This window comes from Suncus etruscus, chromosome 9, assembly GCF_024139225.1.
Source record: "Suncus etruscus isolate mSunEtr1 chromosome 9, mSunEtr1.pri.cur, whole genome shotgun sequence".
Taxonomy (NCBI): domain Eukaryota; kingdom Metazoa; phylum Chordata; class Mammalia; order Eulipotyphla; family Soricidae; genus Suncus; species Suncus etruscus.
The window spans coordinates 98,606,328-98,624,711 of record NC_064856.1 but is presented as its reverse complement, the minus strand read 5'-3'; the positions used below and the strand labels follow the sequence as shown (position 1 = coordinate 98,624,711).

Sequence of the window (18,384 nt, the reverse complement as noted above, 5' to 3'; positions counted from 1 at the left end):
CTCTTGAATAAATTCTTACAATAAAATAAAAAAAGAAAGTTCAGTTTTCAAAGGAAACTTCTAGAAAAAGAATATTTACTCATACATTGTCTTTAAAAGGCAACTTTTTATTTTTCACTTGAAACTACAAATAATCTGTTCCATAGTTTCCTCATGGCATTTTTCACTTCCTTATTCCTGAAAGTGTAAATCAAAGGATTGATAAAAGGAGTTAAGATAGTATAGAATATTGCTACTGTTTTGTCAAAAGAGAAAGCAGATGGAGGCCGAGCATACTCAAAAATACATGGAACAAAGAACAAAATCACAACAGCAATGTGAGCTCCACAAGTCGAGAGGGCTTTCTTCTGTCCTTCAGAGCTGTGGTTTCTCAGGGAGAACAAGATGACCCCATAAGATACAAGTAACATAGAGAAGATGAGGATGCAGATGAACCCACTGTTGGCCACCACCAAAAGGCCAAAGATATAAGTATCCGTGCAGGCAAGTTTCAGTAATGGGTACAAGTCACACATGAAGTGATCAATGATATTGGGACCACAAAAGGGTAGGTGGGAGGTAAAGAAAATTTGAATAATGGAATGCAGAAATCCCCCTGCCCAAGCTACCCCTATCAGAATGCCACAGAGCCTTGAGTTCATGATGGAAGTATAGTGCAAAGGTTTGCAGATGGCCACATATCTGTCAAAAGCCATGGCTGTGAGCACAATCACCTCCACTCCAGCAAAGAAGTGTTCAGCAAAAAGCTGGGTCATACAGCCTCCAAAGGAGATGGTTTTCTTCTCATAGAGAGCATCAACAATCATTTTGGGGGGCAATAACAGATGAGAAACATGCATCCAGGAATGACAAGAAAGCCAGGAAGAAGTACATTGGGGAGCCCATTAGTGCTGGACTACTGACGATGGTTACCACAATCAACAGATTACCACAAACAGTCGCAATGTAGATGAACAGAAATATGACAAATACAATTTTCTGGACATGTGGATTTTGTGAAAGTCCCAGGAGGACAAATTCAGTTACAAAACTTTGGTTTTGCATGATTTTCAAGGAACCACTCAAAGTGATCAAAGTGAGCATAGAGAATCTGTAATTACAAGAATGGAAAACGAACATCAAATCAAAGACCACCAGAAAAAATGGACAATGATGAGATTCTTCATCTATCCTGAAAATTAACTTTTGAGCTTCTGTATCAGAAACACAGAAATTGGGACTGGAGAGATAGCATGGAGGTAAGGCATTTGTCTTCCATGCAGAAGACAGTGGTTTGAATCCCGGCATCCCATATGGTCCCCCGAGCCTGCCAGGAGCAATTTCTGAGTGTAAAGCCAGTAGTAACCCCTGAGCGCTGCTGGGTGTGACCCCCCCCCCAAAAAAAAACCAACCCACAGAAATTTTATTATCAAGTTTTAAATTTTGGATCTAAAATTAAAATTTTGTTACAAGTATAATAGGTATAATACTTGATAATGGAATAGAGGTAAGTTATTAAATAGTATAAGATATTGGGAACTTTCTAAAGGCATATTCATAGGTGCAAGGACTGAGAAAAATTTCTATTTCCCTAATGCCATCCCGGTCAGTTAGAATAAATTGTGTGAGTAATAAAGAACAACAACAAATTTGTTCAGGAAGGCATTATCTTATAATAAAAACATGACATCCCTGATTAGAAAAATTTCTCTCTCTATTAAATATAAATTTAACCAGGGCCTGAGAGATAGCACAGTGGTAAGACATTTGCCTTAGATGCAGAAGGACTGTGGTTAGAATCCCGGCATCCTATATGGTCCCCAAGCCTGCCAGGAATAATTTCTGAGCATAGAGCCAGGAGTAACCCTTAAGCACTGCCAGGTGTGACCCAAAAACCAAAAAGAAAAAAAAAAAAACGTAACCTACCATTAGAGGCACATAAAAATACAGTTGTCTTAATATTTTCTTTAACTATAAGCTGATTGCTTTCAAGGATGCAGTTTAAGCCTTATAAAATGAGAAAAATCTATAAAAATGCATAACAAGTAAATGTATTTTGAGTATCACGTTTTTATTTTATTTGTCATTCTAAAATAAGAATAGTAACTCCGTCTTAAACATATATCTCTCTTTTTATCACCAAATATTTTTCTATATACACTTACTAGAGTTAAACTATTTTCCTTTAGGGAAAAGACCAATAGTATGGTGAGTAGGGCAGTTGACCTGCACATGACTGACCTACGTTTGATTTCCTTTACCAAATATTATTCCCTTAGCCCTCCATGAATGATCCCTGAACACAGAGAAAAGAATAAGCCCCTAGCACAGCCAAGGATGGTCTAAACTAAACAAAATAAATTAATATATTATACTTTAAAATACTAAAATATTCTGTAGGTTCTCATATATATACTGGTGAGTATTGTTATGATCTCTAAGTTAAATTAGTCAGTAAATTAGTTTTTCAATGAGTATTGTATAAAAGAAAGTCTATGTTATGTTTTACTACACCTTGTAGAAAAATCTTTCTTTAAATAATAAAGTCAATTGGTATGGACACAAAGTACACTTGCCTTGACAGGACTGATCCTGGCTAAATTCTTAGCATCCTATATGTTCCCCTATTACAGTCAGGAATAATTTCTGAGTGCAAATCCAGGAGTAACTTCTAAGCATATCCAAATGTGACTTCAAATAGATATACAGACAGACAGACAGACAGATAGACAGATAGACAGATATATAGATGATAGATAGATATATAGATGATAGATAAATAGATAGAGACAGATGATAGATAGATAGATGATAGATAGATAGATAGATAGATAAATGATAATTAAAAATAAGATCAACCATAAAGGATATGGTGGATCTGAATTTGAAAACATTATCTTTGGTCATTTGCCTTACATGCGGCTGACCTAGGACAGACCTCAATTCTATCCTCAGTGTCTCATATGGTCCCCCAAACCAGGAGCGATTTCTGAGCACATAGCCAGAACTAACCCTTGAGCATCACCGGGTGTGGCCAAAAATAAAAAAAATTTGTTCACCCCAGAAATAAATGACAATTTTATGAGCCAAAGTTCAACACCAAGGTGATTTTTGTTATGACCCAAACACAGTCAGTGATTGATGCTTACTTTTTTTTTACTTATTTCAAAAGATCTTATGATCTCACCAAAAAGTGTTAAGTAGCTAGAATGCAGAATTAGGAAATATTGTGGTCTTGTCAATTATAAAAATTTTTGGAAAGAAAACACATATAAGAATAGAAAAATATGTTAACCAAAATTGAGTCTAGAAGCTTTATTTATCATTGCTAATTATTTATGTAAAGTTTAAAATGTTCATAAATAGCTGACATGTATCTATATCAGAGGATTGAGATGGAATAATTTTCAATATCTTCATAATTTTAAAGCACATACAACATATTTTTAAAATGTTCTTACCAATAAAAGTTACCATTTATTCTTAAGAAAAATTAATCATGGACCAGAGTAATCATGCAGTGGGTAGAGACTTAACCTTGCATGCATTCACCAGTTTCAGTCCCTGCTTTCCCATTTGATTTCCTACAACCACCAGGAGGGATCCCTGAGTAAAGATAGAGTTGGGGGTAAATGCTGAGCACCCCCTGGATGTGGGCCACCAAAACAAAATAAAAATGTCAACTTACACACAGAAAGATTTTCTTGTAATCATCCAGATAACTGTTGCAACTTTTGTCTTCATTTTCCATAAGCAGATACAGAGTCAAAGGGGGATGATTTTGTCTGTACCATATATAACGCAAAGGGATTAGATGATGTTAGCATGTGCACAAGTATATTCATATATATTTAATAAGTAAAGAATTGTGTGCTAATTGCCAGCTTTAACTTAATTGATTTATTACAAATCAATTAAAAGGTAGTACAAAAATTCACAGAAATATAAACAAGCTATTTATTGCAGTAGTCAACCATTTCTTAAACATTAACAGTCAGCATTTTATTACTCAAGAGTTTAACCTTATCTCAGCATCTATATGGGAGAAACAATTAAATAAAATAAACGATAAAATAACTTCACATCCAGAAAAATTTAGATTATAACTTAATTTTTTGTGCTCAGCTTTATTACTTAACATAATGAACTACTCAAAGACAGCAAAACACAAATTCTACTTCTGTAACTGGATATAACAAGGATGTCTACTGTTATACTTCTTGTGAGAATCAGATAATGAACTCCATATTACAATATGTACTACTAGAAGAAAAGGAGAAATATCTTAAAAGAATAAGTCACAGACTAATGATACAGAAAGAATCACAATGCATTTATATATAATTATGCTTGATCATAACTAACTGCATGAATACTTTATCTAATTTATTTATTTGCAAATATAAGGTATCTTTTGCATAGCACAGTTACATGTATTTTTTAATAACATGCCCTCAATAATCCCAAAATAAATTACCAGAGCTCTCTGACCTGCATGACTCACTTATATTTTGGTCAGCTTCAGTGTAAAAAGTGTATAAACAATGTGGCTGGGTGAGGAGTTGAGAGAAGGCTAAAGCTCCTTATTAATTTAGTAATTAATTAATTTAGGAATGAATTAAATTTATTTTTATGTATCTGGGAATTCCTAGGAGTTATGCTATTTTGTCATTAGAATGTCACTTAGTCACAAACAAAATGGACAGCCCCCTTTTTCAGAAGAAACTGATTTCTAATATTAAGTGTGAACAGCATTTGAGAATCTAGTGTATAGGTGCCCCTAATCACAATGGTTTTCATTAAAGAATAAAATATCGGGCGCCGGAGAGATAGCACAGCGGCAGGCGTTTGCCTTGCAAGCATCCGATCAGGGACCAAAGGTGGTTGGTTCGAATCCCGGTGTCCCATATGGTCCCCGTGCCTGCCAGGAGCTATTTCTGAGCAGACATCCGAGGAGTAACCCCTGAGCACCGCCGGGTGTGGCCCAAAAACCAAAAAAAAAAAAGAATAAAATATCAATGTATACTTCATTAATTTAATAAACATATTCATGATAACCATAAAACAAACTAAGGACATACGTGAATCCATATAGTAGCTTAGCAACTTATCCTAGTAAAGTGTAAATCCTTATTAATGGTTATAGACAAAAAATAAACATTTAGTGAAAATATAATTGTATGTTGATTATATTAGGTAAGTCAACTCTCAAATAGTAGATTAGAAACCCATTACTATTTATATTCTCAAGTAATTGCCTTCATTCTAATTAATTTCAATCCACTATTATTATTTATAACATGTAATCTGTGCATTTCTTGTTAAGCATACGCCTTTATGTGCATTATAATTTTCTTCAGCTCGCAGATATTCTTATTTACTTACAATGTAGTTCAGGTTATTTGACCTAAATATTGCATTATTTCATTCAATATTCTTAATACTAGATGGAATTTGAACTTATTTTTGAACTTATTTTCTTTACCCATTCTGAAGTCTTCTTGATAGCAATAGGATATTTATCTCTGTTAGTCTATTTTATTGGTGAAACAGCCACAAAAACTATTACAAAAACACTTCTGAGAATTCTTTTCATTTAAATATAACTGATCAATGCTAAGGGCAAATTATAAAGCTCATGTGATGAACAAATACTTAGAAAATTTAAGTGGAGTGTGTTTTTAGGACACTGTTTTGTTCTTTCTGCTACTTATCAATCATCAAGTCATTTAATGGACATTTGATAGGGGTTTTCTTAGAATTAGCATCTATTGTGAAATATAAAATTAAAATTGCACTTGAAATAAACATGCTTTCATGTTTTTATACTTACCCACAATCAGAAATCTAGAGCATCACATTAGAGAAATTTATAGATGCCCAATACATTATAGTATTAGAAAATATAATGTTACTGGACAGTTTAAATGATGTATGTATTGCATTTAAACTCATTTATATTAACCTAAAAATAAGAGATCTGAATGAATATAGATTAGTGTCTTTAAATGAGCATCCAAGGACCCCGGTTATATCCATTCTAATAGCTGTAGTGCTCTTGTATTCTAAATAAAGTCTCATTGGTTTATGATATAATAAATTGTATTCTAATAATCTTAGGCTTGATATTTCTATCAAAAGAAGAATCTAGGAAACAGCAAGTTATAGTCTAGGTATATAAAATGGAAAGAACTGTGATCTTATTAAACTTGGAATCAACAATCTCACCTCTAAACCACAAATTAATATTCTTCCTAAAAATGAAAAAGTGCAAGTACAGACCTCACCATGAGTCAGTTTCTTGAGAATTCTGATGATGGAAATCTCCTTTTCTCAGTGGGATAAGTGTCCATATCAGAAATTGGTAGTAAAATGAGAAGGGCTGTTTCCAAGGATTCTTTCTATAAATAAGAACTTCTGTGATGGATGAAGTAGAGAATGTTCCCCACTGCTTCATACAGTACAGCCTTGACCATGTTTTGGGGAAAAATAAATCAAAGTTACCTCTTTTTTATTGCCAACATGATTTAAGACAGATCCCCAAGAGATCGTGAACTTAAAGAATTGCCACTTAGTTCCTCTCAGGGTTTGTGAATTTCCCAACAGTATTTTCCACACTTTTCTGAGATTGTTCATGCTGCTATTTTTTCCAAGTGCTTGCAAAACTTTTATGTCCCTCAGAGCTAGAACTATATTTCTCCTCTATTTGTTCAAATCTGTTGTGTTTCTATTTCAAGATGCTTTCAATTTACGTTATTCCCTTCAGGAACAGAACACAGGGCATTCAGAAATGGAATATGTCTTTGCTAGAAATAAGGATAAAATTTCTGTGTTGTTCGTTATAAAAATGTCAGAGCTGATTGATTTGGGAGGTTAAGCACAAAAGCAATTCAAAATAGGAAAATTAGCATATTAATATGTGTTATTAAAGAATAACATATTTTACACATAAAATGCAAAGGATTATAGATGCATCAAAACTATTTTCAAAACTTTGAAGCTGACATAATATCTAGATATAAAAGGCATTTTCTTTTCTTTTATCATATCTATGTGTTACTCTCAGTTCCAAATCTTGCTATTTTAAAATCTTAAAGCTATGGTAGTTTTTAAACAAAAAAGGAATTTTTCTTTCTTTCTTTCTTTCTTTTTTTTTTTTTTTTTGAGAAAGAAAGTTTGGACTCTTTATTTTTATTAAATGAAGTATAGTGATATTAAAATATGGGAAAACTTGATTCTAGCTCACCAGGTCCCTTAATAAAAGGGTCCTTTAGTTTTTATGTTTTTATTCATATTGTCTTGAATTTATTAAGTTCACAGAAAGATGCAGATTTGACATTATTCTGAATATTGAAAGCCAGAGCACTTTTACATTTATGGCCTAAACAATTAGAGACAGGGATGATTTTGTTTATTATTGATTATAATGAGTGTGATAAAATTATTAATGTATTGGGATTGAAGAGCCACCTGATGTGGACATTTCTGGGAAGTTAAAAAAGTTACTATTTTATACAGATAGGATTCAGCCAAAGGACTCCACCATCTTCTCTAGAACTTCGGTTTCTTCTTAAAATCACATCAGACGTCTTCTTTATCCAAGTTCAATGTTGCTTAGTTCTTTATTACTTGTATCTTTAGAGGAACATAGTCTTCACTTAACAATATCAACACTGTTAAATAAAAGCTGTGGAGAACAAGTAGTGTAACAAGGAAATTATTTGCACTAAAACATACAAAATATTCAATGGAAACTATGCACAAGATTCTAATGCCATATTAATGAACCATATAAAAATCAATGAGGAATTAGGGGTTTAGTTTGTTTTATAGTTTAGTTTAGCAGGAGTTTTTTATTTGTTTGTTTTTTTTTTAGGTCCATATATTTTCAGGGCTTACTCCTGACTTTGTGCTCATTAATCTTGCTGGCACTACTCTAGGAACCAAATATGGTACCAAATATTGGAGAAGGGTCAGTGCAGCCAATGCAAGGGCATTAACATCTGTATTGTCTCATTCCCAAGAATTAATTTTGAATATAATGTCAAATGAATTGTTAAGACAAGCCTACTACTTTACAGATTTAAAGAAATAAATAACATTCCTTGGTCATGACCCCTGTTTTCACATCTCTCTTTGCACTAGGTGTCCTCTGGTCCACAGTGCACTTATGGTCCCTTTCACTTTAGACTTATCATGACCATATCACTCAATGTACCTTTTTTTTGGTTCTCTCTCTCTCTCTCTCTCTCTCTCTCTCTCTCTCTCTCTCTCTCTCTCTCTCTCTCTCTCTCTCTCTCTTTGGTGGTGAGGCTCACACCTGTTGGCACACAGGGGTTACTTCTGGCTCTGAGCTCAGAGATCATCACTCCTGGAAGGCATGGGGGACCTTATGGGTCGCTGGGATTCGAATCACCATCTGTCCATCCTGGGTTGGCTGTGTGCAAGCCAAGTACCCTACCACTTGTTTGATCTCTCTGGTCCCTGTACCAATTTTTCTATTTGGCTTGCTATATTCTTATCACTGATGGAATAAACATACTTTTGTCTCATCTTTCAAATCTTGGCTTGACTTGGACCTCACCTTCTTGAAAAATCCCCATGTCTCCTCATACTATATCTGTGCTTCCATAGGTATTCTAAGGGAATGAACATGAGTGCAGTAACTGGTTTATAGAGATGTAAAATCAAACACCAAGAAATTTCCAAGTCTTCATATGTTAGACTTTCACATTTTCCAGAAATATTTTTCCAGAAAAGAGTATGAGATTTTAGTAATTTTACCAAAATTGTATTATCCAAGTCTTTATGTCCTGTGATGATTCATGCTGAGTCTGTCAATTTATCTTAATTTATCTTAAATTTGTCCTCTAGACTTTGGGGTATAAATCTCAAATGTGAGAAAAATATTTTCATTTCTAAGACACGGGAGTTGAATTCCCCATTATAAATAACATTTTTTTAAAGACATAAAGATGTTTAATCAAAATTTAAATGTAAAGGTGGAGATGGAGTGAGTTAACTCTGTTGGCATTGTGATTATTCAGAATATTGAATATGAAGATATACCAGAAAAGGAAGACTGAAAATTTTATCCATTTTTTCCCATTGCTATATACTTTGAGAGGATTAGTGATATAAATGTCATACAAAAACGTTTTCAGGGGCCCAAGTGATAGCACAGTGGTAGGGTGTTTGCCTTGCACGTGGCTTAGTTGGACTTAGTTTAGATCTCCGGCATCCCATATGGTATCCCATGCCACGAACTATTTCTGAGCCCATATCCAGTAGTAACCCCTGACTGTCACTGGGTGTGGTCTCCCCAAAAAAAGTTTTAAAAAAGCTTGCTTTCTACAAGGAGAGCACTGAGTTTACAGATGAATAAAAAGAAGAAAACCTATAAGAAGGAATGGGAACATGAACCCACCCATGACAGAACTATTCATTGTTAAAGACAAGCTGATTCAGGATTTAAATATTTGGAAGGACTCATTAGTGAGCTCATCTGAGCATGCAGCTTTGTATTTGCGGAAATTTGATTCCTATTTCAATTTTTGTGTTGTGATAAGAATATTGAAATATGCTTTATTCTTTATTTAGCTTTAAATAATTTGTATCAAAGTATAGGACTCCAAAAATTATCCATTTTTTTCAACTTCAATATTGTGGCATACTAGGGGCTTACACATATGTGACAAAGCACATATGGTTGACTAAAAATCTCTCTATTTTTACAGATAAAACCAAAGAATAAAATGCAGTGTTTTGGGACAGCTGACATAAACAGTTATCTTCTATAGAAAACTTTATTCTCAGATAAAGAGTTTGTAATCAAACTAGAAGCACTATTTATTGACAATTATAAATCAATTATCCATAAAGGTAAGAATAAAAAGTAGAAATATATGGGGCTTTCAAGTGTCCATTATAGAATATTATTGTCACCATAATTAAATTTATATATTTAAAGATTTACAGATTTAAAGATATAGATGGCAAAATACAAACATAATAGCTCTTATAAAGCCAAACAAAATGAATTTATTCAAATTTTTTTCTTTTTATATTCAAACTTTTATTTATCCTCATATTTACAGTGAAGATAGAATAAATGGTATAAATAATATGTGAAGAAAGTTGGTAACATAGTGAATATGCAATAATAGTAACTAAGTTTCAGTATAAACACTTGAATGTTTACAATGTAGATAAAATTACAATATATATTTTATGCATTTCAGTCAGCGGGGAAATTTATTTTTAATGCTGACATCATTCTTTAGACATGGATATTCATTCAATCAAAATTTTCTGAATGGACTAACAGTTTTTGGAGAAAAAATATCCCTCAAGTGATTGTACTATCTGCCAGGGTTTTTACATAATAGTATTTGTATATTCTTATAACATTTGTCAGGAAAATTTTATCCATATTAAGACTTTGGTAGACTCTAGAAATAACTTTCTTTGGATAACAAATTATTCTTTTTATTTATTTTTTTTATTTATATAATCTTTAAGCACCATGATTACAAGTATGATTGTAGTTGGGTTTCAGTCATAAACAGAACACCCCTATTCAGTGCAACATTCCTATCATCAATGCCCCCTTTCTCCTTCCCAACCCTTGCCTATATTTGAGATATGCATTCTACTTCTCTCACTCATTAAGATTGTCATGATAGTTGTTAGTGGAATTATTTCCTGAACTGCACCACTAGTCTTTGTGGTCTCAAATAATTTGGTTTGATTGATCTTTAAGAAAAATTATTTCTCCAACTTTTGGCACTAGTAACCTTCATGATAACATAAAAAAATTATTTGAATTGTCAAAAACAAAAAATAAAAGAAATCTCTTATAAATCAGGTCATAAATCAAATAATATAATTTAATACATATATCATATAAACTCAAAAGTTTATGGGCCTATAATGAACAACTTTATGCCACAATATTGAAGTTGAAAAAAATAGAAAATTTTTGGCCCGGAGAGATAGCACAGTGGCATTTGCCTTGCAAGCAGCCGATCCAGGACCAAAGGTGGTTGGTTCGAATCCCGGTGTCTCATATGGTCCCCTGTGCCTGCCAGGAGCTATTTCTGAGCAGATAGCCAGGAGTAACCCCTGAGCACCGCCGGGTGTGACCCAAAAACAAACAAACAAAAAACAAAAAACAAAAACAAAAACAAAAAAAGATCAACTTTGTAAATTACAGTGTTTAAATAAAGTTAGAAAAATAAAATAAAAATACATTTAAAAAATAGATAATTTTTTGAGTCCTATACTTTGATATAAATTATTTAAAGTTAAATAAAGAATAAAGCGTATTTCAATATTCTTATCACAACACAAAAATTGAAATAGGAATCAAATTTCCACAAATACAAAACTGCATACTCAGATGAGCTCACTAATGAGTCCTTCCTAACATTTAAAGTATATCTATTATTTATCCTCTTCCAGGAAGTCAAAGAAACAGCAACCCTACTAAAATTTTTCTATGAAGACAATATTACACCTATTAAAAAGCAGAGACTAACTAAAACAGAAAAATTACAAACTAATATCAATGATTAATATACATGTAAATATATTTAACATAGTAGTATTCATAAATCAACATACATCAAGATTCAATCTCTATGATTAGTTGATTTTGTTCCAGTCAACTGGATGCATAGTTAACTCAATATACACAATTCAATTAAAATGATATACTACATTAATTTAAGGAAAATGAAAATAATATAATCATTTAACAGATGCCAATAAAGCATCTCAAGAAAATTCAACATCCATTTATTTCTTTAAAAACTAGTGCCAGAACAGACTATCAGCATTGTATTAAGTAGAATATTGTGTATTAATCACAAATACAAGTAAATGTATGCTCAAAGTCAAACTGAAAGCAAATAAAACAATAAAACAATAGATGTCAAAGTTATTCAAATTATAAAAGAAGTCAAGATATCACTTAATTGCAATAATAATTACACCACAATATACATAGAAAACACTGAAGATAGCACCATAAAGGAATGTATGCATACCTGTGTTCATTTAAGTACTAATGACTAATGTGAGGATCTGAAAAAATTAAGTAATTTATCAACACCATATGATTAGATAAGTAAATCATGATACAGATATAGCAGAATGCCATACAGCTCTGAGAAAAAACAAATTTTGCATTTTACTACAACTTGGAAGGAGCTGTAATTCATGATGTTAAGTAAAATAAGTTAAAGAGAGAGGAAAAATTAAATATTAGATCATCTCACTCATACCTGTTATACAGAGAACCAAAATAAGGGAATATAAAAATCCTCTTTTGTAATACTATCAAAAGCAAACTCTCATCCTTTAAATGCAAAAATGAACTGTGAATTGGTGGTAAGAAGGTAAGAAAAGTGAATGAGGAATAACAGTGGGAAATAGTGAGGATCCTAGGTGCCATGGATCCTGGATCCTGGATGCCTTCACCATAGTGGTGTAGAAGTGCAATAACTTTTTTCATAACTGTGAATTTTAACCATTTTAACTGTGAATTTTATCTATGTCACTTAAGCTACAATAAAAAAGTATAATGTCAACAAAATGTTATGAAACAACAAACTATATAGAAAGGTGGCAATCTATACAATAAATATGCAAATATGTGTTGCTTTTTTCTATGAAAAAGATGAGGTACAACAGAGAAATTTAAAAAAAAACTAAATTAATTCCAATGATAAAGGTATCCCCCCCCCAAAAAAAAACCCTAAAGAAGTACTGGAAATTAACTTAGTAAAACAGATGAAAGAGTTATACAATGAATAATATAAATTAGCATCATGTATAAAGGGAGATAAAAGGTTGAAAACATTTCCTTGTTCATGAATTGGAAGGATTGTATAGTTAAAATTGCCATTTTATCCAAAGCATCATACAGATTCAATGTAGTTCCCATTAAAATCCCCATAATATTTTTTAGCAAAATGAACCCAAAACTGTTAAACTGTATGTAGAACTATAAAACTCCCTGAACAAACAGAGAATATCTGAAAAAAGTAGGATAGGATATGTTTCTCTCCCTGACTTAAAATTATGCTATATAGGAAAGATTATCCAAAATGTGTGATAAGAGGCAAACTATTAAACCAATTAGAGTAAAACTGAGAGCCCAATTATAACTATAACATTAGGAGATATGAATAGGAAAGAAATATCCAGCTTTTGTCAGATTATTCTCAAATTCTGCACCAGCACTTGGTATGCTCCCAGCAGCTCAGTTCAGTAACCTGAGTAAACACCTGATGAACACAGAGTAGGTGCTTTTAGAGGCCTTATGAAAAAGAACTTCCACCCAAGAATTATCTACCCAGCAAGATCACCAGTCAGATATGAGGACCAAGCTAAAATATTGTCAGAAAAAATGGCTGCTTAGAACGTTATTGAATAAAAACTATATCTGGCAAATATGCTAATGGTCTCATATAAAAAGTAAAGATCAATCAACATAAGCAACCAAACTCCTCAGGTCCATATAGCCACAAATTACTTCATAATAATTTCTCTAAATGTCAACGCACTGAACTTCTCTATAAAAATTACACATAATGGTAGTTATTTTATGGAGCATGGAAAGAAATCCAACCTTCTTTTGCTTAGAAGAGACACACTTAATTTGACATGATAACAATATGCTCAAAATGATAAGATGGAGAATAGTCATGCTGGTTAATTGAATACTAAAAAGGTGGGGAATGGTCATAATTATATCAGAGAAAAGGTTTTTAGGCAAATTAAAATAATAAGACAAAAGAGCTAAGTACATGAAATGGGGCAAGGTTAAGTGTCTTCAACCTATGATATTGGGGAAAATTGATATACAAGTAACAAAAAAGGAAACTAGAATCATATCAAAAACCACTCATAAATGTTAACTAAAACCTGAAGGGAGACTTCATAATTGGACCAGAATTCATAAATACATGAGAGAAATATGGGAATAAGTTTGCAGAAAATGAACCTCAGATGCATTTTCAAGGTAGAGATAAATAAATACATCATTAACAATATAAATATGGAACAACATTAAATTTAAAAATCCATTTATTTGGAAAAAATCTAGCAGTAAAAAAAGAAAATCTATTTAAGTGGAAGATAATATCTGCACAAAATATATATGATTAAGGCTAATATATATATAGTATACAAAGATAAATGGCAAAAGTTTAATTAACCAATTAAAATAGTAAAAAGAATGATACCAACAAAAGATATAAAAATAGTTAAAATTCATAAGAAAAGTGATCATTGTTGTTTAATACTCCCTAGTAATAATGCAAATATAAAGAACAGTGAGATACCTACACCATTGAGAGTGGCATAACGGAAAAATCTGGAAATAGTTTTGGTGGGAATGCAACAAATAAGAAATCTTCATTCACTGTTGGTGGTCATGCTATCTCTTTCACATCTAATATTTGCCACTCTAACACCGTTTTTACTGTGCTCCTTAGACAAATCTAATCTTTAAAAAATTAACCTCTTAAACTTTTGATGTTAACATAAACCAATATGCATGTGCATGAAAATATAAAAAAAATACTATGCCTTCAATGTTTAAGAAGTCACATAAATTTCATGGCTTTAAATTGCTTTGTGTACTGCTAAGAAATGTTATAATGTACTACAATCTGGGGACTTGTGGACAAAGTAATTGTACATGGGTTCTGCCTTTTATTTTTTATTTTTTATTTTTTTTTGGTTTTTGGGCCACACCGGCGGCGCTCAGGGGTTACTCCTGGCTATCTGCTCAGAAATAGCTCCTGGCAGGCACGGGAGACCATATGGGACAACCGGATTCGAACCAACCACCTTAGGTCCTGGATCAGCTGCTTGCAAGGCAAACACCGCTGTGCTATCTCTCCGGGCCCTCTGCCTTATTTTTCTTAATGTTCTTTGACTGTACGTTCAATATTTAGGCGTCATCAAGGGGATTTCTTCTGAGAACTCTGTTTATGGGCGATTGTCCTTCCACTGTAACTTTACCTTGTCCTCTTTGCATCATTGTTCTCATAATTAAAAATAAAAAATTAAAAAAAAGAAAACAATGCAGAAAGTTATTCTAAGAAAGTAATAGGATTCCAATGTGACCCAGCAATTTCATTTTTGACATACTCCCAAAACACACAAAAACAATTTATTTTTTAAATTTTATCTTATTGAAACCATTGTGATCTACAAAGTTCTTCATAGTTGAATTTCAGATATACAGTGAATCAAGGCCATTCCCAGCACCAGTGTTGACCTTCATCTACCAATGATCCCAGAGTGCATCCTATACCACCACTTTTTGCACCTTGGCCTGCTACTATAACAGACCCATTGAAGTTTAGATTGTGAAAGTTTAGGTCTCTTGATTCTACTGTCATTGACTTAAGCTTGGATATTTAGTTCTGTTCTTTTTTTTCCTCCATCAATGCATCTAAGACCATTGGCCCCTATCCTTTCTTTTTTTTTCTTTTTTTCTTTCTTTTTAGTTTTATAGAAAAGTGCAGAAATATGAAGTAAACAAAATAATCCATGTTCCAAGGTTCTATAAAATAGGCTCTTGGAGCCCCTATTTAAAAGATAAAAAAGAAGGGAAAAAATAAAGAAATAAAAGGTGTGTGTATATGTGGGGGGCATGTTTTGTTATTGTTGTTTGATTGTTTTTGCATAGGTGCAGTAAAAGTTGAGGAAAACAGAAAGGAAAAAACTTTGGCCTAAAACAGGTAGACCTTACCCATGAAGAATTCTACCATAAGACCAACTACAGACTCTGGGCATACTAAGTTATCTGACCCCAAAGTTTTTCTTTGTTCATTATTATACTCAGTACAATATCTAGGTAATGAAAATAACCTACATGTGCAACAAAAGAGGAATAGATAAGAAGTTCTTGTGTATACACATGATAAAATACTATGAAGTCATAAGAAAAGATGAAATTATATATTTCATTGCAAAATTGGCAGATATTTTTATTATGTTATTTTATATTGTATAAAATAGTTCTTACATGTTTTCTTTCTGTTATTTGACAATTTTCTACTTAATTATATATTTTTCTTATTCTAGCGCTTTATTTTTCAACAGAAAAAAACTATAAACCTATTCCAGAGTTTTCTCATAGCATTTTTTACTTCCTTATTTCTGAAAGTGAAAATCAAGGGATTGAGTAAAGGAGTTAGTACTGTGTAAAACATTTCCAATATTTTGTCGAAGGAGAAAGAAGTTGGAGGTCGAGCATACTCAAATATACAAGGGACAAAGAACAAAACTACGACAGCCACATGAGATACAGGTGGAGAGGGCTTTCCTCTGTCCTTCAGTGCAATGGTTTCTCAGGGAGAACAAGATGATCCCATAAGACACAAGTAACAAGGAGAAGATGAGAATACAGATGAACCCACTATTGGCCACCACCAAAAGTCCAAAGATATAAGTATCCGTGCAGGCAAGTTTTACATGTCACACATGAAGTGATCACTGATATTGGGTCCACAGAAAGGCAGTTGAAAAGTAAAGAGGATTTGTATGATGGAATGCAGAAAGCCCCTTGTCCAGGCTACTCCAATAAGAATGCCACAGAGCCTTGAGTTCATGATGGAAGAATAGAGCAGGGGCTTGCAGATGGCCACATACCTGTCATAGGCCATGGCTGTAAGCACAATGACTTCTGCCCCTGAAAAGAAGTGTCCAGCGAAGAGTTGGGTCATACAACCTCCAAATGAGATGGTTTTCTTCTCATAGAGACAGTCTTAATCAATTTGGAGGCAATAGCAGATGTAAAGCATGTATCCAGTATGGAGAGGAAAACCAGAAAAAAGCACATTGGGGAGCCTAGGAGTGCTGGATTGGTGAGAATGGCCACCACGATTAGCAAATTACCATAGAGAGTTGCACCATAGAGAGTTGCAATGTAAACACAAAGAAATATAATGAACACAATTTTCTGAACATGTGGATTCTGTGAAAGTCCTGGAAGAACAAACTCAGTTACAAAACTTTGGTTTTGCATGATTTCACAGGAAACAGTTAGAGCTACCACACTGCACATTGAAATCTGCAGTTATAAATAGAAAATATTACATTCATTTATTATGACAGGTCTACACAAGTTTTTATATCCACATTATACTTTATAGCTTATCCTTTATCATTAAAATTACAAATGGAAAATTTGAGATCAGGGGAAAATATAAACACAATTCTATATATTGTCAAGACAGAGCTTCTGTAGAGGAAAAAACAGACCTGTGATATGATTAGGAAATAGTTTTATCTCAGTTGCCAGACTAGATCATGATTTACTAGATTAAGGCATTAAAAGTGATCATGTGTCCATATAGTTCTGACGAGTTCTGATGAGTCAAGGACACAACATATTTGTCATGATGAGCACCACTTTGTAACAGCAAGCATCAGATGTATGATGTCCTCCTCAGGAGAATGACTTAACTAAAAGGAGGGTAAAGTGTTAGATGCAATTATAATCAGATTTATCCCCAAATATTATCTGTTATAGACTTATTTTATGTAATAAGACCTTTTTTAAATTGATGTCATAATTAATGTCATCCATAGGGATATTTCTGTAAAAGTTTGATGAGTTCTAATATGTACAAAACACATACAAGCATGCATTGTATTGTTTTATTATAAAAATATAACATTATACTAAATTTCTATGATATTTATTATCTATTGTTATCACTATGAGAAAGTACTGTTATGATTTCTAAGTTAAATAATGTCATTAAAATAACAGTTGAAGCATTACTCACTAATAAACAGTAGATATTATATATAATTACCCATATTTATTTGTAGAAAACATCACTTAATGTGTTATTTAAAGAAAATAGTATATTTGTGTTAAAATTTAAAGTTCTCAGTTTAGCTCTATTTCTTTCCACTGGCTCAGTCCAAAAGGAATAAGGACTCTTCTTTCTAAGTAAGAAATACATAGCCCCAAACCAACAGAAAACTCTGCAAATAAATTTAGCTCAGCACAAAGAATCTGGCTTAACCAGATGCCTTAACCTTTCCATGGAACCTGTTTTTGTAACTGCTCTCAAGCATGTAGTTATAGATATGTTTTTGTAAAGTTTAAATTATGATCCTTATTGCTTGCACAAAAGATAGATCTAAATGGAAAATAGGCTAAACAAATAATTGTATTTGCATAAATATCAATTAGCTATTTGTTTAAGAATTTGCTTCACCTCACCCCATCCTGCCAGGTTCCTCTTTATCCTTCCCGCCATCAAAATGTGTTTATGCTCCCATTGGTTAAAATTGTTGTACTTGTACAAATCTGATTGGTTTATGTTTCAATCCTATGTTACTAAAATAGGCCCTGGATTGAGCTAT

At 32.7% G+C, this 18,384-nt stretch overlaps 1 protein-coding gene and 1 pseudogene across 1 annotated transcript; both read right to left on the bottom strand.

Moving 5' to 3' along the window:
- Positions 1-107: 107 nt before the first annotated feature.
- Positions 108-1,047, bottom strand: LOC126017884 (olfactory receptor 4C15-like). Its single transcript, XM_049779949.1, is given in 2 exon segments — positions 108-812; positions 814-1,047. Coding segments are annotated over 2 exon segments (936 nt in total). The 5' UTR covers positions 1,045-1,047.
- A 15,050-nt stretch (positions 1,048-16,097) lies between these two features.
- LOC126018621 (olfactory receptor 4C15-like) lies at positions 16,098-17,029 on the bottom strand (annotated as a pseudogene).
- Between the last annotated feature and the right edge of the window lie 1,355 nt (positions 17,030-18,384).